The 27,477-nt window shown below is 46.5% G+C and overlaps 1 protein-coding gene across 1 annotated transcript in view; it reads right to left on the bottom strand.

Moving 5' to 3' along the window:
- Positions 1-27,477, bottom strand: part of LOC136579710 (patr class I histocompatibility antigen, CH28 alpha chain-like) — a 51,331-nt gene that overhangs the window by 11,907 nt on the left and 11,947 nt on the right. The window contains exons 2-3 of the mRNA XM_066579775.1: positions 20,510-20,767; positions 13,554-13,817 (exon numbers count right to left, since the gene is read on the bottom strand). Of these exons, the coding sequence (XP_066435872.1) occupies positions 13,554-13,817; positions 20,510-20,767 (522 nt within the window). The remainder of the gene's footprint in view (positions 1-13,553; positions 13,818-20,509; positions 20,768-27,477) is intronic.

The raw sequence follows: 27,477 nt of genomic DNA on the forward strand, positions 1-27,477 counted from the left end.
GTCTCTCTAGGCAGAGAGATATGGACTTGGTGCCTTCCAAGAGCAAAGAGGTAAGACCGTATGGTCACTGCTGACAACCGGGCAGGACATTTACCATAGGAACATTTGAGTGCCGTCTGCAATATCATCAAGCATGTTGTGTGTGGCGAGGTAGGTCATCTTGCAGCATCTGGGATAGAGATCAGGTGACACCCACTCAGCCACTATCCACGCTCTTTCACCAATGCGGTTATGGCCCTAGTGGAGTGCTGTGAGGTTGGCTCTGCAGGGGAAGGGACCAGCAGTGACGGTAGTGCCCAGGGCCAAAGAGAGAACAAACATGTTGGAGCTGCCAAGCTAAGGCTCTTAGAAAAGTGCAGAAGGAGCAGGGAGCAGACAGAGGCTCATGTGGCAGGTAGGTCAATGTTGCCCCTATTTTGGATGTCCGTATGGCTGAGGCTCCAGGGAATGGCGATGTGGGTGAGGAGGTCAAGAGGATACAGAGGGAGGAGGCTGCCACCTCTTTAGATTTTTCACACTATGAAAGTGTGAATGAGGAAGGCAAGAAGTGGCAAGAGAAAAAAATGTAAGCAGCATTATGGGGAAAAAAATGAGGGATATGAGATCTTCTCCTTCACTGGGCCAGGTGCAGGGGGGCAAACCAAACTCTCCTCTTGTTGAGCTCTCCAACATGTTCTGCTCTCTCACTTTTTCGGTGGAGGGTAAGGTTCTTGGGGAAAAGGTGAGGCCTACAGGGGGTGCTGAGTTTTCCTCTTTTGAGGGTTTAGCAACCTCCAAGGATAAGGCTAGCCCAGAGCCTGGGGGCAAGGAGGACGGGGATCGAGGAGTTCCTTGCCATGGACCTTTCAGTGCCCCAAAAAAATGTGGCAAGGGGTCATCCTCAGACCCTGAGCAGAAAGGAGGTGGGAAGAAGAAAGCAGTTTAACTCAAATCACAGTAGGAATACTCACCTCTATATGCAGCAGAATATTCCCCTCTTATTCTTTATGGGATCAGCTCCATATGGAAGGAAACTTGTTTTGAGTCCACTGCCACTCGATCCAGTCGGCCTCTTAGTAACAAGTATGCAATGACTGACAGGAGCTTCAGACTTTCTTTAAAAGTAAGTTTCCTGCTTTATTAATACATTGTGCTCACAACATCATGGTTTTAAGATGTTACTGGAGTACGGATTTCGATCTCTTGATTAGATGTTGATCACCTCCTAATCCCATGGTGCAATACTTGCCTTTAAAAACGTTTATTAATTATATTACACCTGATGTATTAACCCCTTCTATCCTTTTCTATGTGTCAGCCACTTGTCCGATCTGAGCGCTTCCTATATCCGATCATGGACAGTCAATTAATGTTCTATTTTATTATGGATTCTGAATTTGTACTGTTTTCTAAAAAAAATTGTATATATAGATATAATAATATATCTGGCTATAACTATTTAAATATTATTAAATGTGCAAATATGCATAGTAATGAATTTTATCTTATTTCATCATTGTTTAAACTACATATCTTAAATTTTCCCATCTATCCCTGTGTAGTTTATGCATTAATCTTGTATGTTCTTTTCTGTCTTTTTAATAAACTTTGTAGCAGTTGTTCCTTGCTATAACTACCATCTAGTATATATACACACATATCTCTGGGCACAAATTGGGAAGAATAAAATACGTTTGCATATTCAAAATTAACTACCTCATGCTAAATGCTTTTCAGTTACATTAATTAAAGGGGTTGTCTTGCGAAAGCAAGTGGAGTTAATTACTTCTGTATGGCCATATTAATGCACTTTGTAATATACATCGTGCATTAAATATGAGCCATACAGAAGTTATTCACTTATCCACTCCGTTGCTGGCTTCTCCGTCTCCATGGCTTTTTTTTTTTTATTTCAACACATCCCTTGGGTTTGTCCTGTGCTGAACGGGGGGCCTATGCAAAAAAAAAAACAAACCCGTTTCGGCGCGGGACAACCCCTTTAAGACTTTGCGCATACATTACATTTATACACTTATAATAAATCACATTTGATTGACATGACCCTTGACTGCCCCTTTTTATATCATGCTCGACACACACCTGTGCCCACCAGATGCGCCCAAATCTATTACCGCACTAGATGCTATTATGATCCTTATAGATTGTATATCTTTCTTATATGCATTTATATATTTAGCTACCAGCAGCATCTGAGAACACACGTGCATGTCGCACCGATACGCGCATGTACAAAAATCAGTTTTGGCAGCCATTATTAACTTCTCATATTATGCATTTTTTTGTGTGCTCGTGTGTTGAATCTTACACATAGCTGCTTATGTCGAGGAAAAAAAATATATATATTTTGGAATTGAAAAAATAATCAAAAATCATGACCTAGATGCAAAGGATACGGCTCTCCATAAAAGGGAAGGATTTTGGATTTTCATGTTAAATATCCAAAAGGCATGAATAAGAAAACTGATTATATTTATATTAGTCTGTTTGGTTTTTTCTTTAAATAAAGGCTAATAAGATAATTAATAAAGGTTTTTAAAGACTTGTATTGCACCAAGGGATTAGGAGGTGATCAATATCTAATCAAGAGATCGAAACGCGTACTCCAGTAACATCTTAAAACCATGATGTTGTGAGCACAATGTATTAATAAAGCAGGAAACTTACTTCTAAAGAAAGCCCAAATCTCCTGTCAGTCATTGCATACTTGTAACTCAAATCACCAATGATGGTGGCACCCGCTCAGTTGACATCGGCCTCAATTAATGTCGCCAGCGTTACATTAGGTATGGCTAGATTTGAGGCCTTTGATTTTCCTGGCTGCGTTCAAGCCAACATTTTATTTTTGCAAGAGACCAGGTTGCCAAATTTTGCAGTCATACATAAGGTAAAGATGGAATGGAGGTCCGGTCCATCCTGCTGGTCTCTTGCAGCTAAGCCGTATAGCAGAGTGGTGATCCTTTTTACCTCAGTGGTTGAATGGCAAGGGGTTACTGAGTTAGAAATAGAGGTGCCTGATCCTGGATGCCCTCATAAAGGGACAAGAGCTTCAACTAATTAACAACTACACTCCTCAAACCAAGCAGGACTGCGATGATCTCGTTATGAGACTCAAGCCATACATTTTTTACCAGCCGTCAGGTGATCTTTGGGGGTAACTTTAACAGGAGGTGCCACTGTATCTCCTTGCAGAGATTGCTAGCTAGAGATTGTGTAGGGGGTCTTATGGGCAAATTAGCATGACAAATTTCATGGTAATCTCGGGCAAGGAACTTTGTCTCTCCCGGTGCTCCAATGAGGAAGCAGTAAATCGGAGGCAGGTTTTGCATATCTCTTCCTCACATTTAGTTTTCGCTCTGTCCTCTTATATTGTTCACCTCCTCCCTGTGTGCACCAACCTATATGGGTGAGACAGCCTGTAATCTGTATGGTCTTTAATGAATACACATAATGAGGGTCAGCTGGAGGGACAATGAATAACCAGCAAAAACGCCCCCTACTGATATTGACCCATTTGAAAATGAGGTAATCACTATATATTAGAGACAATCCCTTTCTTATCCCTGAGAAATTTGCGCCCTTTTCTGGCCAATAGAAACACAGGGAAGGCATTACAACTTCCTTCTGTGACGTTCCAGCCCTATCCCACCCCCCTGCAGTGAGTGGCTGGTGAGATCAAGTGATTAAATCTGCCCTGCCCGCGGCTCGCCACAGTCACACACTAAGAGAGATCAGGGAAAGTGCTGCTGATGCTTCTGCTGCTATAGGGACAGTGTTAGCGTCTTCAAGAACCACAACAGTTCTTCTTAAGGCCACAGCTCACCTAGTGCATTAATGTTGTGGCTGCTGTGAGCAGTTTTGCACAAGTTTTTTGTTTATGTATATCGGGCGTGCAGGCTGTAGCGTTCTCAGGCTGCAGTCTGTACTTGAGTATAGGGGCAGTATTGGTCAGGCAGGGACAGTGGTAGTGTAGAATCCTGTCTACAAGAACCCCAACGGTTCTTCTTAGGGCAACCTGTGACCATGTGCATTTAACTCCGTGTTTGCTGGGAGTTGTAGTACCTGTAGTGGGTGCTGTGATCACTTTTGCACATTTTTTTTTTTAATGTATATCGGGCGTGCAGGCTGTAGCGTTCTCAGGCTGCAGTCTGTACTTGAGTATAGGGGCAGTATTGGTCAGGCAGGGAAAGTGGTAGTGTAGAATCCTGTCTACAAGAACCCCAATGGTTTTTCTTAGGGCAACCTGCGACTGTGAGCATTTAACTCCGTGGTTGCTGGGAGTTGTAGTACCTCTGGATTGCACAGCAGAGCCTGCGTGCAGCCTTCATTTAAACATATTTCTGTCCGCACTTTGCATTGCCTCACTGCAGTCTGCCTCTAAGTGTACGGCAAGAAACCACACATTTTCTACAACACTCTGTGTTATACGTGTGGTGTCTCACAAGTTCACGGTCTGCCCGACGCCCATAGATTGAAAGTGCAATACACACTGCAAAGCCTTATTGCATAGTAAAATAAGGAGATTTAAAAAATGATTCCTTTTTAACGGCTACCGGAGACCAAGTGCATTTGCCTGCGTGGCCTGTGGGACTTCACGTCCATCCAAACTGCATAGTTCACAGCAAGGCCTAAGTGCAGCCTTCCTTATAATTTATCTCTGGCTTCATTTAGCGTTATATTACCGCTGGCAGCCACCAACTGCGTGGTAATAATTCACAAACATTTTTACACTGCTCTGTCTCTGCTCGTTTCTTAATCCAGCATGCTGAGGGGTAGGAGTAGGGGCAAAGGACGTGGACGCGGGCGAGGACGCGGAGAGAGGACAGTTTCTGCGTTCCCCAGCTTCATATCGCAATTTTTGGGTCCACTTCGTAGACCTTTATTAAAAAATGAGCAGTGTGAGCAGGTCCAGTCGTGGATGGCAGAAAGTGTATCCAGCAATCTATCGACCACCCAGTCTTCTACGCCGTCCACTGCTGCAACTCTGAATCCTCTGGCTGCTGCTCCTCCTTCCTCCCAGCCTCCTCACTCCATGAAAATGACACATTCTGAGGAGCAGGCAGACTCCCAGGAACTGTTCTCAGGCCCCTGCCCAGATTGGGCAGCAGTGGTTCCTCTCCCACCGGAGGAGTTTATCGTGACCGATGCCCAACCTTTGGAAAGTTCCCGGGGTCCGGGGGATAAGGCTGGGGACTTCCGGCAACTGTCTCAAGAGCTTTCAGTGGGTGAGGAGGACGATGACGATGAGACACAGTTGTCTATCAGTGAGGTAGTAGTAAGGGCAGTAAGTCCGAGGGAGGAGCGCACAGAGGATTCGGAGGAAGGGCCGCTGGACGATGAGGTGACTGACCCCACCTGGTGTGATAAGCCAACTGAGGACAGGTCTTCAGAGGGGGAGGCAATTGCAGCCGCAGGACAGGTTGGAAGAGGCAGTGGGGTGGCCAGGGGTAGAGGCAGGGCAAGAGCGAATAATCCACCAGCTGTTTCCCAAAGCACCCCCTCGCGCCAAGCCACCGTGCAGAGGCCAAGGTGCTCTTCGGTGTGGCAGTTTTTCACTGAGACGGCGGACGACCGACGAACAGTGGTGTGCAACCTATGTCGCGCCAAGATCAGCCGGGGAGCCACCACCACCAGCATGCGCAGGCATATGATGGCCAAGCACCCCACAAGGTGGGACGAAGACCGTTCACCGCCTCCAGCTTGCGCCACTGCCTCTCCCCCTGGGCCCCAACCTGCCACTGAGATCCAACCCCCCTCTCAGGACACAGGCACGACCGTCTCCTGGCCTGGACCCACACCCTCACATCCGCTGTCCTCAGCCCCATCCAGCAATGTCTCTCAGCGCAGTGTCCAGCTGTCGCTAAGAGAATCATTGGAGCGAAAGCGCAAATACGCCGCCACGCACCCGCACGCTCAAGCTTTAAATGTCCACATAGCCAAATTGATCAGCCTGGAGATGCTCCCCTACAGGCTGGTGGAAACTGAGGCGTTCAGAAACATGATGGCGGCGGCAGCCCCGCATTACTCTGTCCCCAGTCGCCACTATTTTTCACTGTGTGCCGTCCCAGCCCTGCACGACCACGTCTCATGCAACATTGTACGCGCCCTCACCAACTCGGTTACTGGCAAGGTCCACTTAACAACGGACACGTGGACAAGCACAGGTGGGCAGGGCCACTATATCTCCCTGACGGCACATTGGGTGAATTTAGTGGAGGCTGGGACCGAGTCAGAGCCTGGGACCACTCATGTACTACCCACCCCCAGAATTGCAGGCCCCAGATCGGTGCTGGTATCTGTGGCGGTGTATACCACCTCCACTAAACCTTCTTCCTCCTCCTCCTCCTCCAACGCAATCTTTACCTCGCAATCAAGACTTGTCAGCAGCAGCACGTCGCCAGCAGTCAGTGTCGCGCGGCAGCACAGCGGTGGGCAAGCGTCAGCAGGCCGTGCTGAAACTACTCAGCTTAGGAGAGAAGAGGCACATGGCCCACGAACTGTTGCACGGTCTGACAGAGCAGACCGACCGCTGGCTTTCGCCACTGAGCCTCCAACCAGGCATGGTCGTGTGTGACAACGGCCGTAATCTGGTGGCGGCTCTGCAGCTCGGCAGCCTCACGCATGTGCCATGCCTGGCCCACGTCTTTAATTTGGTGGTTCAGAGGTTTCTGAAAGGCTACCCACACTTGTCAGACCTCCTCGGCAAGATGCGCCGGGTGAGCGCACATTTCCGCAAGTCCCACACGGACGCTGCCACCCTGCGCACCCTGCAACATCGGTTTAATCTGCCAGTGCACCGACTGCTTTGCGACGTGCCCACATGGTGGAACTCTACGCTTCACATGTTGTCCCGGCTGTATGAGCAGCGTAGAGCTATAGTGGAATACCAACTCCAACATGGGCAGCGAAGTGGGAGTCAGCCTCCTCAATTCTTTACAGAGAAGTGGGCCTGGATGGCAGATATCTGCCAGGTGCTTGGAAACTTTGAGGAGCCCATGCTGATGGTGAGCGGCGATGCTGCAATCATTAGCGTCACCATTCCCCTGCTATGCCTGTTGAAAAGTTCCCTGCAAAGCATAAAGGCTGATGCTTTGCAGGCGGAAACGGAGGCGGGGGAAGACAGTATGTCGCTGGATAGTCAGAGCACCCTCATGTCTATATCTCAGCGCGTGGAGGAGGAGGAGGAGGGGGAGGAGGGGGAGGAACCTGAGGAGGAAGAGACATCTGGGTCGACTGCAGAGGGTACCCATGCTGCTTGCCTCTCATCCATTCAGCGTGTATGGCCTGAGGAGGAGGATACTCAAAGTGATCTTCCTAGTGAGGACAGCCATATGTTGCATCGAGGTACCCTGGCACACATGGCTGACTTTATGTTAGCATGCCTTTCTCGTGACCCTCGCGTTAGATGCATTCTGGCCACTACGGATTACTGGGTGTACACACTGCTTGACCCACGCTATAAGGATGACCTTTCCACTCTCATTCCCGAAGAGGAAAGGGGTTTGAGAGTGATGCAATACCACAGGGACCTGGTGGACAAACTGATGGTAAACTTCCCTTCTGACAGCGCTAGTGGCCGAAGGCGCAGTTCCGAGGGCCAAGTAGAAGGGGAGGCGCTGAGATCAGGCAGCATGTTCAGCGCAGGCAGGGGAACACTCTCCAAGGCCTTTGTCAGCTTTATGGCTCCCCAGCAAGACTGTCTCACACCTCCCCAGTCCAGGCTGAGTCGGAGGGAGCACTGTAAGAAGATGGTGAGGGAGCACGCAGCCGATCGTTCCACCATCCTCCGTGACGCCTCTGCTCCGTACAACTACTGGGTGTCAAAGCTGGACACGTGGCCCGAACTCACGCTGTATGCCCTGGAAGTGTTGGCTTGCCCTGCGGCTAGCGTCTTGTCAGAGAGGGTGTTTAGTGCAGCTGGGGGAATCATCACGGATAAGCGAACCCGCCTGTCAACTGACAGCGCCGACAGGCTTACACTGATAAAGATGAACAAAGCCTGGATTTCCCCAGACTTCTGTTCTCCACCAGCGAATAGCAGCCCTACCTAAAGACCTTTGTCAATCTGTGTATGATATTCGTCCTCCTCTACCAGCTCCTCCTCCTGAAAGCTCTCGTAATCACCGCGAATGGGCAATTTTTCTGTGGGCCAAAAGGCTCATATAACTTTTCTAAATAATATTTATCTGTTTCAATTCTCATTAAAGCATTGAAACTTCCACCTGAACCAATTTTTTTTTGACTGGGTTGCCTCCAGGCCTAGTTAAAAATTAAACCACAGTACGCTAAGCGATTAATGGGTTTCACCTGCCCTCTGGGTTGGGCATGGGCAATTTTTCTGGGGTACATTTGTACTGTTGGTACACCAATTTTTCAGGCCCTCGCCTACAATGTAATCCAAGTAATTTTTATGGGCTTCGCCTGCACTCATGGTACACCACTGTGTCTGGTGTTGGTCTACACTTTTGCTACAGAAATGTAACTCTGTTCTGCCTACCTATACTTCTGCCACAGTAATGCTACAGGGGTCTGACTATACTTCAGCAACAGAAATGTTACTTTGGTCTGCCGATACTTCTGCTCCTGAAATGTTACCTTGGTTGGTGTATACCGTTACTACTGTAATTTTACTAATACTGGGCTCTGCCCATAATGCTTCAACGGAAATGTTACTGGGGCAGGTCTATACTGCTATAACAGAACTGTAACTAATAGTGGGCTCTGCCCATACTGCTTCTACGTTACTGTTACTGGGGTCTGACTATACTGCTACTACTGAAATGTTACAAATACTTTGGTCTCCCTACACTGCTGCCAGGGAAATATTTATCTGCTGCTTTGCCCATACTGCTTCTACGTTACTGTTACTGGGGTCTGTCTGCACTGCTGGAACTGAAATGTGACTGCGGCATGTCACAACTGATACTACTGAAATGTTACTGGGGTCTGTCAATACTGCTGGAACTGAAATGTTACTGGGGTCTGTCTAGACTTATACTATTGAACAGTTACTGGGATCTGTCTATACAGATACTTCTGAAATGTTACTGGGGTCTGTGTATACTGCTGCAAATGAAATGTTAGTGGGGTCTGTCGTCACTGCTGCCAATGAAAAGTTACAGGGGTTTGTGCATACTTTTACCGCTGAAATGTTACTAATTCTCGGCTCTGCCTATACTGCTACAATGCAATGTTACAGGGTAGTGGAAACGGAGGCTTCCCAAAGACATGATGGTGGCGAGGCCGCGCTACTAGGTTCCCCAGGCGCGACAACTTTTCAGCGACGTGGTCACTGGGAAGGTGCATATAACCACGGACACGGGGACAGGACACGTACTGCCTCAAAAACATCCCTGTCCTCCTCCTCCAACAATGAAAACATTCTTGGCCGAAGCCCACCTGTATTTAATCTGACGTTAGCTCTGCTGTCCAGGGCACTGCAATGGGATCTATTTATGTACCGCTGGTGGGTTCCAGGGAACTACCCACGCTGTGGGTCCACAGGGACTTCACATTAGGGATTTGTACCTGCCTGTGTCTCTGTATTAAAAACCCCAGTCAGACTGGGGCATGCAGTGTGGGCCGAAGCCCACCTGCATTTAATCTGACGTTACCTCAGCTGTGCTGGGCACTGCAATGGGATTTATTTATGTACCGCCGGTGGCTTCCTGGGACCCACCCATGCTGTGGGACCACACGGAGTTGTAACTGCATGTGTCTACTTATAAAGAACCCCAGTCTGACTGGGGCATGCAGTGTGGGCCGAAGCCCACCTGCATTTAATCTGTCGTTAGCTCTGCTGTCCAGGGCACTGCAATGGCATCTATTTATGTACCGCTGGTGCGTTCCAGGGAGCCACCCATGCTGTGGGTCCACAGGGACTTCACATTAGGGATTTGTACCTGCCTGTGTCTCTGCATTAAAAACCCCGGTCAGACTGGGGCATGCAGTGTGGGCCGAAGCCCACCTGCATTTAATCTGACGTTACCTCAGCTGTGCTGGGCACTGCAATGGGATTTATTTATGTACCGCCGGTGGCTTCCTGGGACCCTTCCATGCTGTCGGTCCACAGGGACTTCACATTAGGGAGTTGTACCTGCCGGTGTATACTTATAAAAAAAAAACAGTCTGACTGGGGCATGCAGTGTGGTCCGAAGCCCACCTGCATTTAATCTGATGTTAGCTCTGCTGTCCAGGGCACTGCAATGGGATATATTTATGTACCGCCAGTGGGTTCCAGGGAGTCACCCATGCTGTGGGTGCACACGGAATTCCCATTGCGGAGTTGTACCTGCCTGTGACTATTTATAAAAAACCCCGGTCAGACTGGGGCATGCAGTGTGGGCCGAAGCCCACCTGCATTTAATCTGACGTTAGCTCTACTATCTGGGGAACTGCATTGGGACAAACTACAGGAGCAATACAGCAGTAATGAGACGTGCACAGCTACGCTAGCATTGGAGTCCGCTGTAGGCCCGCGATTGCTGAGGGTTTGTGCAGAGGCCTATGTCCTGGGTGGAGTGAAAGTCTGCTTCCTGCCTACGATTGCTGAATCTGTGGGCCGAGGCCTATGCCGTGGGTGCGGTGCAAGTCTGCCATGTTTGGCCGCTCAGATCAATTTTTTGTTCATTTCTTGGGTTTCCTAGGACCCACCTTTGCTGTTGGTGCAAACTTAGTTCCCATCACGGTGTTTGACCTGTCTGGCACAAAGACACTGACTGACTTGGGTAGGGGGCAGAGCGCAGACGGCTTTCCCCTTGCAGTGTCGATTGAGCTATGCGACACCTTGACAGAATGAATACTGTGTGGCACATGGATTCCCCATTGCTATGCCCACGTTTGCAGCTCCTGACAGAGGTGGCACAGGATTGGATTTCTCATTGCTTCTGTACAGCATTGTGGGCTATCGCCCCACCCCTTTTAAAGAGGGTCGCTGCCTGGCCCTGCCAACCCTCTGCAGTGTGTGCCTTTCGGTTCCTCCTCATGGCAGACTCACTTATAAATAGACATGAGGGTGGTGTGGCTATGGGGCCAGCGTGTGGCATGAGGGCAGTTGAAAGCTGCACAGGGACACTTTGGTGTGCGCTGTGGACACTGGGTCGTGCGGGGGGGGGGGGGGGGTTGGGCAGCATTTAACGCAGGAGAAGAGGCAGGGGTGTGTCCCGCAGGCAGTGATTGTGCTTAGTTGGAGGTAGTGTGGTGCTTAGATAAGGTGTGGCTTACTAATGAGGGTTTGTCCGAAGTAAAAATTGTTAGGGGGGGGGGCCACTCTTGCCGCTATTGTGGCTTAATAGTGGGACCTGGGAACCTGAAATGCGGCCCAGCATATTGCCCCTCGCCTGCCCTATCCGTTTCTGTGTCGTTCCCATCACTTTCTTGGGTTTTTGCACATTTTCACCAATGAAAACCTTAGAGAGAATCGTCGATATACAAAAATGCTCGAGTCGCCCATTGACTTCAATGGGGTTCGTTACTCGAAACGAACCCTCGAGCATTGCGGAAAGTTCGACACGAGCAACGAGCACCCGAGCATTTTGGTGCTCGCTCATCTCTAATAAAAAACAAACAATACATTACCTAACAGGCGCTGTCCACTCTGCCACACTTCTCCTGCTGAAGCGCCGACACATTTGTTTATAGTCTACAGCCGCCACTTCCTAGGCAGGGGGTTCATAAATCCTGCTTCCTGGAAGCACTGGCTCTGATTGGTTCTCAAGCGTCGTGGCTCAGCCAATAAATGCAGCATTCAATGAACCAGTCACAGCCATTGCATTGAATGTGATTGGTTCATTAGGTGCTGCATTGATTTGCTGAGCCACGGCGCTCGAGAACCAATCAGAGCCATAACCAGGAAGCGGCGGCTGAAGACCACAAACAAGTTCCGGGAACCTGCGGAGGAGAAGTGCAGTGGAGCAGACAGGGCCTGTTAGGTAATGTATTGTCTTTAGTTTTTTTTTAAATGCAGTTAGGGGTTATTTTCAGGATATGGCTTATATTTCAAGCCCCTCTAGAAATCCCAGCAAAAGAGTGTCACATGACTTTGTACTGCCACAAAATTGTGATATTGCCACAAGAAAACGCAGCAATATCGCACAGAACACAGGTGCGATATCGCTTCGATTTTCCCGCAGCGATATTGCTGTCACCTGCATGATAGAGGTGTTACTGTAATACTTTGTAGCACCAGAAGCACACCAGGTACAATCTATATATATAAAAATGAATGTATGTCTGTGTGCGTGCGTGTCTGTCTGTCTGTCTGTTTGTCCTTTATGCGCTACAACACCATTCATCCGATCGCCATGAAACTTTGGGAAGTTGTTGAGTACACTCCTGGGAAGATTATAGGCATAGTACAACTATCCTACGATAAATGGCGCGCGCGCGAGCGTCGTCGAAAGTTACGACCCCCCCCACGTAGATCGAATAAGTAAGCCACCTGCTATTGTGATGTCATCACTGATGTCATCAACATCGGACGCCCTTGAACATGCCCCAACATGTTCTATAAAGCTGCATTGTGAGACCTCCTGCTCATATACTAATATATTAAACAGACGACCTCCTCCTCATATACTAATATATTACACAGACGACCTCCTCCTCATATACTAATTCTATGCGCGAAAGAATTAGCGTCCAAATTTTACGTACGGAATCGAATTCTCTCGCTTCGCAATGTAATAGAAACTTGAAATTTGGCACGAGCATTGAATATGTCATAAATAGGAAAATTTAGTGGGTCCCAACTTGATTATTCAATTTTAAGCGCAAAACAATTGGCGTCCAAATTTTACGTACGGAATCTAATTTTCTCGCTTCCCGATGTCATAGAAACTTGAAATTTGGCACGAGCATTGATTATGTCATAAATAGGAAAAGCTAATGGGTCCCAACTCGATTATTCAATTCTATGTGCAAAAGAATTAGCGTCCAAATTTTATGTACGGAATCTAATTTTCTCGCTTCCCAATGTCATAGAAACTTGAAATTTGGCACGAGCATTGATTATGTCATAAATAGGAAAAGTTAATGGGTCCCAACTCGGTTATTCAATTCAAAGCGCCAAAGAATTAGCGTTCAAATTTTACGTACGGAATCTAATTCTCTCATTTTCTGATGTCATAGATAGATAGCTAGATAGACTGTATGCAATAACCTAGATAGATAGATAGATAGATAGATAGATAGATAGATAGATAGATAGATAGACTGTATGCAATGACACGTACAGCTTGAAACCATAAATACTAGAGCACGCCAGCCATTTACAGTCAGTCTCCATTGGAGTTGGAAGTGGGCAAACATGTACTAGGCTATCTTCCCAAGAAGCCACAGCAGCCGGATAAATTGGATGTTCCACACAACGGCTATTTTATTCAGCCTGCAAGGGGGAAGCAGCGGCCTACAAAATCTCAGTGGTCGCTGCTGCCGTCATCTAGATATATAAAAACGAATGTATGTATGTATGTCTGTCTTCGCAGCAACGCGCGACGGGTACGCTAGTAAGTTATAAAAGAATATAATGTACAAACCTCATCACATACGACACTCACCTTTTCTATTAAATGTGGATTTGCCCAGTGCAAGCAGTTCTTTGATGTGCGGTTCACATTTATCCTTTGCTTCTTCAGATGCAGTTAAATTTTCAGATAACTTTTCCACCAGGTCTTCAAACTCTGGTAATTCTGCTCTATATTTTCTGGTGTCCCAGTCATAAAACATGAGAGGTTTTGCATCATAATGGTAATTTATTATGAGATGAACTGTACCATTAGGAAGGAGCGTGCATCCGTCTATATTCTGAAGTATGTGTTGTCCTTGAAAGATGAAAAACGTAAATAAGCTCTGTAAGTTATTGATATATGTGAGCCAAGTTTTAGAAAGCTATATATCCCCAAGCTCAGCATCGCCCCTCTCCTATACTGCCGTCATATTGGATAGATAGCTTTAAAGTGATGCTGCGATCCCAGGGACCAACTGGGAGCACACTACGTGTCGCCCTCCATTCTAATGGTTTGGCCACCGATCTGCTTCCTTCTGGAACCCCTCTTCATTCTTCCAACATGCCTGCAGCATTCCTGGCACTACTCAATGCACACTGAAAATCGGTATTCAGTTATTGCACACTGCTGTCATGCACTGTGCAATGTTTTAGATTATGGATGCACTACCAGTGTTCAGTATGCATTGGGTAGTCTAAGAATTGCATCAGTCATGTTGGAAAAAGTCTATGGGACAGCGTGCGTACGGGAATATGAAAAGATTTGTGTGCGGTGCATGGACTTCAGCAGCAGCCACCATGAGAACCAGGGACTGGGCGAGTATAAGATGTACATTACCCAGCTCCCTGTTACCTCACCTAATGCCACCATAACTTAGGTTCCCTTAAACAGAGCTGTTTTGGCCATGAGGACGCAGCAATTTTTGGGAGATTTTCATTTCCATAACATTTTTATTTTTCTGTCGCCATGGCCGCATAAGGGTTTGCAGTGGATTTTTAGATGACTATAAAGACCTATTCTTGATCTGCAGGTTCTTTCGCAGTAGGGTCATTGGTTTCCAAGTGGAAGACAGTCCTGACAAGGGTTGGCTTGACGTGCTTTTCTCTTGATAAGTTTCTTCCTTTTGCCCTCCATCGTGCCTCTTCGAAATTCACAGTGCTGTTGGTAATGGCCGACCCACAAATTGTGCGCTCGAGGGCCAGGGTTTCCCAGTTGTAGATGTCTATGCCACAGTTTTTAAGGTTAGCTTTAAGTCCATCCTTAAATCTCTTTTGCTGTCCAACAACATTCCGTTTTCTGTTCTTTAGTGGAGAGTATAGTAAATGCTTTGGGAGACAAGACGGTAATCAGACATTCGTATAACGTGGCCCGTCCAGTATAGATGATGGCGAAGGATCATTGCTTCAATGCTGGTAGTCTTTACTCTTCCAGAGTGCCGACATTTGTCCACCTGTCTTCCCAAGAGATTTGCAGGATTTTTCAAAGGCAACACTGATGGAATCATTCCAGAAGTTGAGGGTGAGGTTTGTAGACGGTCAACGTTTCGCAGGCATACAACAGGGTTGGTAAAACAATAGCTTTATAAACAAGCATCTTGGTATCCCTATGAATGTCCCGGTCCTCAAACACAATTTGCTTCATTTTAAAAAATGCCGCACTTGCAGAGCTCAGACGGTGTTATATTTTGGTGTTGATGTTAGCTTTTGTGGATAGATGGCTGCCAAGGTAGCGGAAATGGTCAACACTTTCCAACGTTACACCATTAGGGCTTAATCAGACAAGCATTTTTTCGTGCCACCTATGTGCACTGGTCAGATCTCTGTCTTTTACAGGCACAAAATATGCGCACCTGCAAAAGATAGGACATCAGTGTCTCTCATGCGCAGCATTGACCTTACCGGCATGCATAAAGAATCCCTCTGGGGAGTCCCCTCATCACTGAACACTGTGACAGCACTGTCACAGTGTTCAGTGATGAGGGAACACCTCACGGGGGTTAAGGAATCCCCTGCCACAGCTGTCAAGAGCTATAGTAGAGGACCACAATGCTGCCACATTGCTTTCAATGGGACTGGCGCTGCAGCTGGCCCCTTGAAAGCAAGGAGCTGCAGGCGACCCCTGCAGTGATTTTCAGGGAAGAGCTTGAAATATAAGCACTTCCCTGAAAATAAGTCCAAAAGAAGGCGTAGCCTAATTTTTCTTCCTTCAGCTGTCCCTCTCCTGGTCTCCATATCTCTTGAAGCGCTGCTATATCGATGTTAAAGTGCCTCAGCTTCCTTGCTACAATAGCAGTTCTGCGCTCAGGACGTTCATTGTCTACGTTGTCCAATAATGTCAGAATGTTCAATGTTCCTGAAGTTCACTTTTCCTTTTTGACTGCAAGGTGGTGACCCCTCTGGATGCAGTAGTGCAGTCAGGGAAGAGAGAGGCAGACTATGTTTAGGGCACCTTTTTTAGCCCCCTCCTCATGTGGGGTGAGCAGAGTGGGTCTTAAATAGGGCTGCTCAGTCGTGGATACAGCTGCCAAACTGCCTAGTTGCCTCAGTGCCTGACATAGAACGACATAGAACGACTGAATCTTTATACACCGCTCATGTGCCAGTCTGTGATTAGTGGCATCTAGATTTTACAGTCCTGCCCCCGTCCGTCATCACGGGACTTCATTTTCCTGGAAGATGCCGGTGTGTGAGTTGGATGTATTTGTATAGATCAGTGCACATTCGATCAACACACAGTCTTCACAGAATGAGGTTCACATGCAGTGCATGGTTAACTTGATGGCTTGTAACTTCTAATATGTTACAGCCTTCCTCGGCCTTCACAGCCATTTTAACATGTATCATGTTATCATCCACCTGCTCCGCCGTTGAGGACTTCAGATTGTGCTTGGTCTGGTTCCTCGCCTGTGGCCTTACCACCCGGGAAGGCCCTTCTGGGGTCAAATTACTCTGACTGCTTCACCTGCAGATCCACTGAAATTAGTAGGATTATGACAAAACCAAAAATATTATAATTTTTAAAAAATGTTTCCACTTTTGCACAATGCAAACATTTTTTTTTGGAAATGATGATTATTTTTACATTGCGGCATTCAAAGTCCCATAACTTTTTTATTTTTCTATGGCCGGAGCTCTGTGAGGGCTTGCTTTTTGCATCACGAGCTGTCATTTTTATTTGTACCATTTTGGGGCTACATACAGCCTTTCTGATCACTTTTATTGCACTTTTTGGGAAGTAAAACAAACAAAAATTAGCATTTTGCCTCCATTTTCTTCCAACCTTTTTTGCTGCGCAAGATAAATAGTGTGCTCAAATTATAGTCCAGGTCCCTATGGACACTATGATATTAAATATGTGGCGATTTTCTTAAATTTTTACTTTTTTTTCGTACAAATAGAGGAAAATAAGTAAAAAAGGGGTTTGGTTTCTTTTTTTGCATGTTTATTTGTTTACACTTTTTTCATTTTCTTACACTCTTTATGGACTAGTAGGGAACCTGAACCATAGCAGCTATGACCACTATGACAAGGCATTGCAGGACTTCTGTCCTACAATGCCATATTGCTGGTAATAGCGATCATAAGCAATGGCAAGCCGGAATGCCAGTATCTAGCGTCCTGTTGCCATGGCAACCTGTCAGCCCTCTGTAATTACATTGCGGGGGTCCGATGACCTCACGGAGGAAGCACCCTCCCTCTGTGAACCTTTGACATGTCGCAATCTACATGGATTGCGGCATTTAGGGGGTTAAGAACGGGAGTCACTGTCTTTATTATTATTATTATTATTATTACTAGGCCCCATTCTGTTTAATATAGTTATTAACGACCTGATAGAGGGGCTGCACAGTAAAATATCATTATTTGCAGATGACACAAAATTATACAATATAATCAATGCAACGTAGGACAATGCACGGCTACAAACAGACCTGGATAAGCTGGGGGCTTGGGGGGGGAATGGCAAATGAAGTTCAATGTTGATAAATGTAAGGTTATGCACATGGGAAGAAGAAAAGGATGTAATGTCACCAATATACACTAAATGGGTTACTGCTAGGGAAAAGTGATATGGAAAAAGACCTGTGGGTACTAGTGGATTGTAGACTAAACTCGAGTAACCAATGCCAGTCAGCTGCTGTAAAAGCTAATAAAGTCTTGGGGTGCATTAAAAGAGGTATAGGGGCGAAGGATGAGAACATTATTCTCCCACTATATAAGGCACTTGTCAGGCCTCCCATGGAATACTGCGTACGGTTCTGGTCACCGGGGCTTAGGAAAGATATTACAGTGCTTGAGGGGGTTCAAAGAAGGGCAACTAAACTAATACATGGAATGAGAGGACTGGAATACCCAGAGAGGCTATCAAAACTGGGATTATTTACTCTAGAAAAAAGACGGCTAAGGGGCGACCAAATAACTATGTATAAGTACATGAGGGGACAATACAGGGGTCTCTTCCATGATCTGTTTATACCCAGTACTGCGACGGTAATGAGAGGGCATCCGCTACGTTTAGAGGAAAGCAGGTTTCATCACCAACACAGAAGGGGGTTCTTTACTGTAAGAGCAGTTAGACTGTGGAACTCTCTGCCTGAGGAAGTGGTGATGGCAAAATCCATAGAGGAGTTTAAAAGGGGACTTGATGTCTTTCTGGAGCGGAAGGATATTACAGGATATAAATCTTAGGTTAATTGTTAATCTGGGTATACAGGCAGGTAGGAACTATTAGGGGTTGATTCAGGGAACAGTCTGACTGCCATTAGGGAGTCGGGAAGAAATTTTTCCCCCCAAAAGGGCTAATTGGCTTCTGCTCTTGGGGATTTTTTTTGCCTTCCTCTGGATCAACAACACAGGAGGATAAACCGGCTGGACTAGATGGACATTGTCTTCATTCAGCCTTACGAACTATGTTACTATGTATAAATACATGAGGAGACAATACAAGGATTTCTCCAATGATCTGTTTATATCCAGGACTGCGACGGTAACAAGAGGGCATCCTCTACGTCTAGAAGAAAGCAGGTTTCATCACCCACACAGAAGGATAAACAGGCTGGACTAGATGGACATTGTCTTCATTCGGCCTTACAAACTAAGTTACTATGTTATGTAACCCCGCTGTTGCACCTGGAGGCCAGCTAATGGTAACAGCCATCTCCCGCTGCAGGATGATGCACGTTCAGAAGCTTACATCCTGTTGCCTTAAGTACCCAGCAGACGACCAGTTCCAGTGCCATTGTGTCTAAGAGAAACACAAAGACTCCAGCGGGCAAAAGAGCGCAAAACTTGTATCACTGAGCAGCAGTAAAACATTACCTGATCAAATGGGTCCACATTTCTGTTGCTGATGGAAGGTCAGAATTTGGCACAAGCAGCATGAATTGCTGACCCCTTCCTGTTAGCTGGTCAGAACATGTCAGCATTGTCATCTAATCTGCGGCAACTACAAGAAGCTTCCTGTCCGCAGGGGCCGATATTCCTGCAGAACCATTTCACCACCTCATAGAATCTACACCACAGCAAACTGTTGCAATTCTGAATGCAAAAAGGATCCAATGTGCTGCTAGATAGGAGTCTCTAATAAAGGGTCCATTCAGTGTACACCCAACCCATTGCATTAGTCACAATAAGAACATAATGATCTTCCCGCTCCACCATTCCTGATTTCTGTTACATCTTGTGTCTACCTATAATGAGTTTTTTTTCACAATAAAATGTATTATGGCTCCTTACTACCTCAATACGATGCTAAAGATTGATATGGAGCCCAGCGGTACCTCCATAAGCGTCAGCTAACATGAAAATAGACAGAAGTTCGCCAACTGCAGAAAAAAATGGAATCCTGTTGTACTTTGGAGGCCCTTCATAACAATAATATAATAATAATCTTTATTTGTATAGCGCCAACTTATTCCGCAGCGTTTTCAGGCATTGGAGAAATGCAAACAATACAACAATTACAATGTGAGATACATTGGGTTTGACACAAATGGGCTGGGGGTGGTACAGGAGGTGCAGGGGTTGGGGAACACAGGCAATAGGAAATTTTATGTACAGATCATTTATCAGAAGGTAAACAGGGTGGAGCACCATAGGGAGGGGCGAGGGACTAGGTCAGGAGATTTGGTATGCTTCCCTGAAGAAGTGCGTTTTTAAGGCACGTCTGAAATTTCGTGCATTGGGAATTGTCCGGATGCCTTGGGGTAGAGCGTTTCAGAGGATGGGTGCTGCTCTGGTGAAGTCCTGTAGGCGAGCATGAGAGGTTCGTATTACAGGGGTGTTTAGTCTGAGGGTGTTAGCCGATTGGAGTGAGCGCGCTGGGTGGTATACTGACAGTAGGGAGGCGATGTATGGTGGCGTAGCGCCATGCAGAGCTTTGTGGGTGAGGTAGAGGAGTTTAAATTTAGTTCCGCAGTGGATGGGCAGCCAATGCAGCGACTGGCATAATGCAGAGGCGTCTGAATAACGACTGGATAGAAAAATGAGTCTAGCTGCTGCATTTAGTATGGATTGGAGTGGAGCGAGTCTAGTGCGGAGGAGGCCAATGAGTAGCGAGTTGCAGTAGTCAAGCCGGGAGTGGATGAGCGCAACCACGAGCGTCTTTAGCGTGTCCGTGGTTAGGAATGGGCGTATTTTAGCAATATTTCTGAGGTGCATGTGGCATGTTTGGGCCAGAGATTGGATATGGGGGGCAAAGGAGAGGTCAGAGTCCAGTGTGACCCCAAGGCATCGGGCATGCCCACTGGTCACTTACCGTCATCTCCTAGGACAGGCATCAGCCGCTGCAAAGATCGAACAACCCTGTTTGCTTTGCTGGCGCGTCCACCGGCCTGGGACCCCATTTTATGTCAATTACAGCCTTTATAATTCCAATTTTACCATTCACTATTTTATACAGCATCCCCCATCTAACTTATGATCTATCTGGACTTTAAATGTATATCTAGATGACCTGCTTGAATGTATTTTGCATAATTTCTTCAGATCCAAGTATGCGCCACTTACCTTCCATATCATTCAGATAATGCATGATTGCAAATGTAAGATTATGCATTACTCCATGAAACAAATGTTCTGAAAGACTAGCTTTCAATAGAGATTTATTAGCAGCCTTAAACCAGGGAACTCTACGCTCTATCACTCCGTCATCACTGTTAAACCCAAACAGAGTGATGTCATCAATTGTCCTTGTTGAACTGTATAAGGAAAAACCGAACGATGAATTGTAGGTTAGAGTTGAGTAGAAGCGATGAGAGTGGCCGCCTGTGGAATAGAGAAGACATACAGAGGTTGTAGTTATACAGAGGTTTATATATACATATATATATGGTTCTGACATTTCAGATGCCCATGCACCAACAACTGTTAAACAATTGTTCATCCAACATCTTTTGCTCCTGACTCCTTAATCGGCGATGCCTTTAGGATAAATGGTACCCTGCACAAAATGATTTTTTGGTGCCCCCATGAGAGGATCGTTCCGTCTGCTGAAAGACCCCCGGCCTGCCCCCAGTTCTAGTGAACAAAATGGTGATCTGGGTTTGGTTCATCAGAATCAGACTGCACCATTTACTTGCTGCTTCTTGTTGGGTCCTCGTCACCGTCAGGTACTGCTGCACAAGGACATGATGCAGTCGGACATCTAAAAACCTGTGTGTAGAGTATAAGAACCTACTGCTTGGAGGTGGAGAACAGCGAGTAATGGTAAGTGATGTCATAACTATATATTGGATCTTCATCCGGACAGGGCAGGGCGCACACACACTATTCACATACACAACACACACTATGCACATACACAACACATACTACAGGCACACTACACACACCATGAGCTACTGTCCACCATTTATTTGGCTTGAACACTGCTAGTTTCAACTCAAGCTAATGAGACAAGCTGCAATACCAAACGCAGCCACTAAGAAAAGTCAGGCACTGTGCCTGGTATGGACTGAAGTGACAGCGGCATTCTCTGGACAGGGACTGTCTTTTCAATCAGTTGATGGGTGAGAATCTCAAGTAGCAGATCCCCCCTGATCAAGTATTGATGACCTATCCTGAGGCTAGGTCATCAGTAGTTTAGTCCCCTTTAACCCCTTAAAGACATTTTGGTCCTTAGGACACAACGATTTTTCCAGATTTTTATCTCCGCTTTTCTAAAACCATAACTTTTTTAAAAGTTTTCATTAATATGGCCATGTGAGGGCTTGTTCTCCACATTACAAGCTGCAGATTTTATTTGCACCATTTTGGTGGGCATACAATGTATTGCATTACGTTTATAACATTTTTTTTATTTCAAGGAGAGCCCAGCCTGCAGTTACAAGCGCCGGCCACTACACAGAGGTCAGCGCGGCGGCTTCCATGTATTTGTGGTGCTGACAGCTTGCGTCCGCACAGCTGATCGGTTGGGGTCCCGAGCAACGGACCCTGGCGGATCAACTATTGTTGAAAGGTCGTCAATAATACTTTCCTGGAAAACCCCACCAAGGTTTTTCCACAATAAGGCCACCTGCAGACGAGCGGGTCGGATCCGGCGGCGAGAATTCTCGCCGCGGGACCCGACCCGAGCGCCTGCAGGGACGAGCGCGTACTCACCCGCGCCCGGCGGCCCCGACTCTTTCATGAGCCGGCGGCCAAGTGAGTGACGTTTCTGTGCGGGGCTCGGAAATAAGACATGCCGCTGTTTGTTTGCCGCGCAAGATTTTGCGTGGCCAAACCGCGGCCGTCTGCATAGGATTGCGTTTGTGCAGGCGGCCTAAAAGCCCCTTTTCTTGGAATAGATATATAAAAAAAATTTGCACTCACAGACTTAAAATTTTTTGATTTTCCCAAGCCACATTGAAAAAGAAAAACTACAACATTTTGCCTCTTTTTAAATAACATTTGTCATGAAGGATGAAAAGTGTGTTCAGTTTATTGCCCATGTCATTACGGATATGGCAATACCAAATATACTGCTGTGCATTATCGTATATCAAGTAATAACAGGCCGTTGGCAGACCAGGATGGCACCAACGATTACATTGAGGGAGGCAGATGACGTCACAGTGGGAGCGTCCTGCCTTTGTGAACCTCTTACATGCCGAGGTCAACATTGGTTGCGGCATGTAAGGGACCAACAAAGGTGATTGTTGTACTCACTGATCCCTACTGTTACAGCTGGAGGCTGGCTATCAGTCACAACTGGCTCCTGCTGACACCATCCATATGTCATACATATACAGCATACAGCCTCAAGCCCCTCCTCTCCATGAGTTATATGTACATCATGGGGAACAAAATGATTAATGCTAACTTGGCATTATCAGTTCATTCTCCTTCCATATATGACTGCTACAGTGCTCCTCCTCCCATGTAATAAATATATATTTTAGAATACAATAGCAGCCACATTGCTCACCCCATGCTCAATGTAATGAAAGTCACATAGATCCGCCATCCAGTATCAGCCTGCAGACAGAGGCACCAGGTTTCCACCAGCTTTTAGCAGTTGTGCCCCGGGCCGGATGGCACCTTCTCAGAGATCCTGGTGGTGTGAGAGACCTCTGGTACTTGGAGTAGGACCTTCATCACATGACTGATGTTATAAAAGGTCCTGTATCCTAGTTAGAATGACGGATGAGGCGCCACAAAGGAGCCTCTGTCAGAGAATGTAAGTCTAATCCTGTCAGTCCCCAGTCTCTGTGAGCCTGCTCTCTGCAACTATTGGTGTAATCACATGGCGCCCCTATTATACTGGAAGTAAACTAATAGGAAAGCGCCAAAGGGGATCTTTTGTTATGGGAAATTTCCCAAAAAATGCAGATGATAAATAATTGACTCACCTGGCGCTGTGCGGGTGCTCCTAAAGCTAAGAGTGAACCCACTCAGAACCTGCAGTCCAGGATTGCCTGTAGATATAGAAGTTACTCCTGGTGTCCCACACAATATGGAATCAGGCAGCAGCAGAAGAGACCCCAACACTTAAAGGTGGAGGGTAGAGATGAGCGAGCGTACTCGGAAAAGCACTACTCGCTCGAGTAATTTGCTTTATCCGAGTATCGCTGTGCTCATCCCTGAAGATTCGGGTGCCGCTGCGGCTGACAGGTGAGTCGCAGCGGGGAGCGGGGCAGAGCGGGCGGGAGAGAAAGATCTCCCCTCCGTTCCTCCCCGCTCTCCCCTGCAGCTCCCCGCTCCGTGCCGGCACCCGAATCTTCAGGGACGAGCACAGCGATACTCGGATAAAGCAAATTACTCGAGCGAGTAGTGCTTTTCCGAGTACGCTCGCTCATCCCTAGTGGAGGGGTATAAGTCCAAATAGGGAAAATAGAAGAAAAAAAACTGCTGGAGCAGAAAAAAAATCCTCTTCGCTTCCAAATTCTTATATATCCAAAAGGAATTATTTATTACCCCATACTAGGGGAAATAAAATCACAAAAGTGCTTACAAGGAGGTATACCGAAAAGTAGTCAGAGGGAATTCTAACCAAACTCCTGGCACATAAGGCGCCTTTATCAACCATAAAAAACATAACATTAAAGGTATTTTTATAGGATGCAATATCAAATTACCTGGAAGCGCTTCTGCTGTCAGCATGCCGGCACATGCACCCGGCGCAGGAAATGTACGTCACGGGGCGGCACCACCCTGCAGGCCATCCTGAATATTGGTTGGAATGTAACAAGCGTTCGTTCCACTGTACGCCATGAGCAGACTGGACACCATACAGTGTCATACGTGACGCGACGTGGCTGTAAACCCGGCGCATGCTCACAAATCAGGCTTTTTTATATAATTATACTATTTAATTACAGTGATGTATTAACTATATCACCACTCAAATGGGCATGCGCCGACTGGCAGTGCACGACGTCACTTGGATCGTGACTTGTGCTCCAAATCTAGCGCATGCACACATATAACTAAGGAATGGATATAGCGGTGCTGATGCGCATGTGCCGTCTGGGAGACGCACAGCGTCATATAGGGTGAGGATTCGTTTTCCATTTGGGCTTAGATTATGAGCCCGGAGGATGAGGCCTCAATCCAGGCCACCGGCAGTGTGTTGCTTCCCACCCGCCGGCTGCGTTCAGCCCGGCGCCACTCAGCTCCGTCATGCCCAGTCCTCTGTGCACAGTTCTATACATGTTCCACTGCCGCAGACGCTCCTGCTGCTGTCGTGTGGCGCAGTGGGATCCCTGCTGTGGTGTTTAGTCTGTGGCCGGGTGGATGTCGCAGTGTCTCCCCCCTGTGCTGTGGCCTCCCTGCTGCCGGCCGCGAGGTGAACATCACATCGGGGGGAGGGAGGCCACCTTGGGTCTGCTGCTGCCTGCAATTTGAAAATTAGAGGGGGGAGCATGCTTGTGTCACACTGCTGGGGAAGGGCCTTGCAGCTGGGGCTGCGTGGCTGCAGCGGAGGCCGCTGTATGCTGCTCTAAAAAATCCTTCCTTTGTGGGCAACTGTGCAGCCAATCAGGTACAGGGGGCATCACCACCCTGTCAATCTTGGCTCCATCAGTACTTCCTAGTGGCGTCAAGATACAATAATACGCCTGATCACGATCTATTTCAATCTCTGTGCCACTGTGGGTGATTTGTGCACAACATTTTCATGGCTCAAGGCTCTCTCTGTCCCTGTCCCATGCCGGCTGTCAGGCGCTTCCTTCAGTCTTCGTCGAGGGAGCCAATTGCAAGCTGTTGCCGTTCCATATAACTCCACCCAGACAATCCAAGGTCTCCACCCACAGTTCCGGAGGAGACAAGATACACCAGTACCCTACACATATCTACATAGACATTAGAGCTATACTAGCGGCACGTATACATACACATTAGACCTATACTAGCGGCACGTATACATACACATTAGACCTACACTAGCGGCACATATACATTGTAGCAGGGCAATATCAGACTGGCCTGCAGAGGGTGCTAGATAGGCAGTCTGATAGCTAAAGAGAGGAAAGGTAAAGGTTAACACCTGATGGGTGTAGTAGTAAATGGCTACAAAAGAGCCAGTTCCTGCCAGAAATACAGAGAGAGACTTGGCTGAGAGAGCCAGAGAGATGGTGAAGGGAGCCGCATCAGAGACTTGGAGCCTGAGGCCCAGTGTGGACCAGTTGAGTCTGTCACCCGGTCTGACGGAGGAAGACGCCCCAGGAGCGGTTAGTGACAGGACCCTGTGGGTTGTAAACCCTAATGCTTATCTGGACTGTGTATAATTACCTGTATGTTATGAATAAAGGCTGGCAAGAGCCAGATTTAAAGAAATCTTCTGTTGCTGGAGCATATTTGCGTGCAAGGTGCATCACTTTCTGACTGCGTGGACGGCGATCCAGAGGCGAGTGAACGCCGGCTTGTCACAACATACACATTAGACCTATACTACCGGCACGTACACATACACAATACACCTATACTACCATCATATATACATACACAATACACCTATACTACCATCATATATACATCCACAATACACCTATACTACCATCATATAGACATACACATTACACCTATACTACCATCATATAGACATACACATTACACCTATACTACCATCATATAGACATACACATTACACCTATACTACCATCATATATACATACCCATTACACCTATACTACCATCATATATACATACCCATTACACCTATACTACCATCATATATACATACCCATTACACCTATACTACCATCATATATACATACCCATTACACCTATACTACCATCATATATACATACCCATTACACCTATACTACCATCATATATACATACCCATTACACCTATACTACCATCATATATACATACCCATTACACCTATACTACCATCATATATACATACCCATTACACCTATACTACCATCATATACACATCCACAATACACCTATACTACCATCATATACACATCCACAATACACCTATACTACCATCATATACACATACACAATACACCTATACTACCATCATATACACATACACATTACACCTATACTACCATCATATACACATACACATTACACCTATACTACCATCATATACACATACACATTACACCTATACTACCATCATATACACATTACACCTATACTACCATCATATACACATTACACCTATACTACCATCATATACACATACACATTACACCTATACTACCATCATATACACATACACAATACACCTATACTACCATCATATATACATACGCATTACACCTATACTACCATCATATATACATACGCATTACACCTATACTACCATCATATATACATACGCATTACACCTATACTACCATCATATATACATACGCATTACACCTATACTACCATCATATATACATACGCATTACACCTATACTACCATCATATATACATACGCATTACACCTATACTATGTCCACCTTCTACTATTATGTAGTAGGAAATCAGAACTTTCTAAAACTCTGCTCATATACCGTTCTTATATCAGTGCAGTGGCCCATGTTTGCGTAGTAGAATGATATAGCCCCACATGGACTGGTCTGTCCGTAGTAATGGCTGCCAGTCATATGGCCAACCAAACATGTCATGTGACTCTGGATATTCAGCTAATACTGATTTGGGTATTTAATTGATGAATAGTAGATAATAGAGGGGCAGCCTTCACCCAGTACTTCCACCTGCAGCGCTTCCTCCTGTCTGTCAGTCTCCGTAGAGGAGCCGCTCTGATATTCTTCGCTCTGTCTCCTCCCCTGCAACCAGTAGTCTGGGTGCTTTTAACAATGAATTTTATTAAAGGGGTTGTCTCGTGCCGAAACAGGGGTTTTTTTTTCCCCATAGGCCCCCCGTTCGGCACAGGACAACCCCAAGGGATGTGTTTAAAAAAAAAAATTTTTATTACTTACCCGAATCCTCGCTCTGCGACGTCTTCCTTCTTCCTTCTTCTTCCTTCACCAAGATGGCCACCAGGATCTTCACCCACGATGCACCGCGGGCTCTGTGCGGTCCATT

The sequence above is a fragment of the Eleutherodactylus coqui genome, chromosome 10, assembly GCF_035609145.1.
Source record: "Eleutherodactylus coqui strain aEleCoq1 chromosome 10, aEleCoq1.hap1, whole genome shotgun sequence".
Taxonomy (NCBI): domain Eukaryota; kingdom Metazoa; phylum Chordata; class Amphibia; order Anura; family Eleutherodactylidae; genus Eleutherodactylus; species Eleutherodactylus coqui.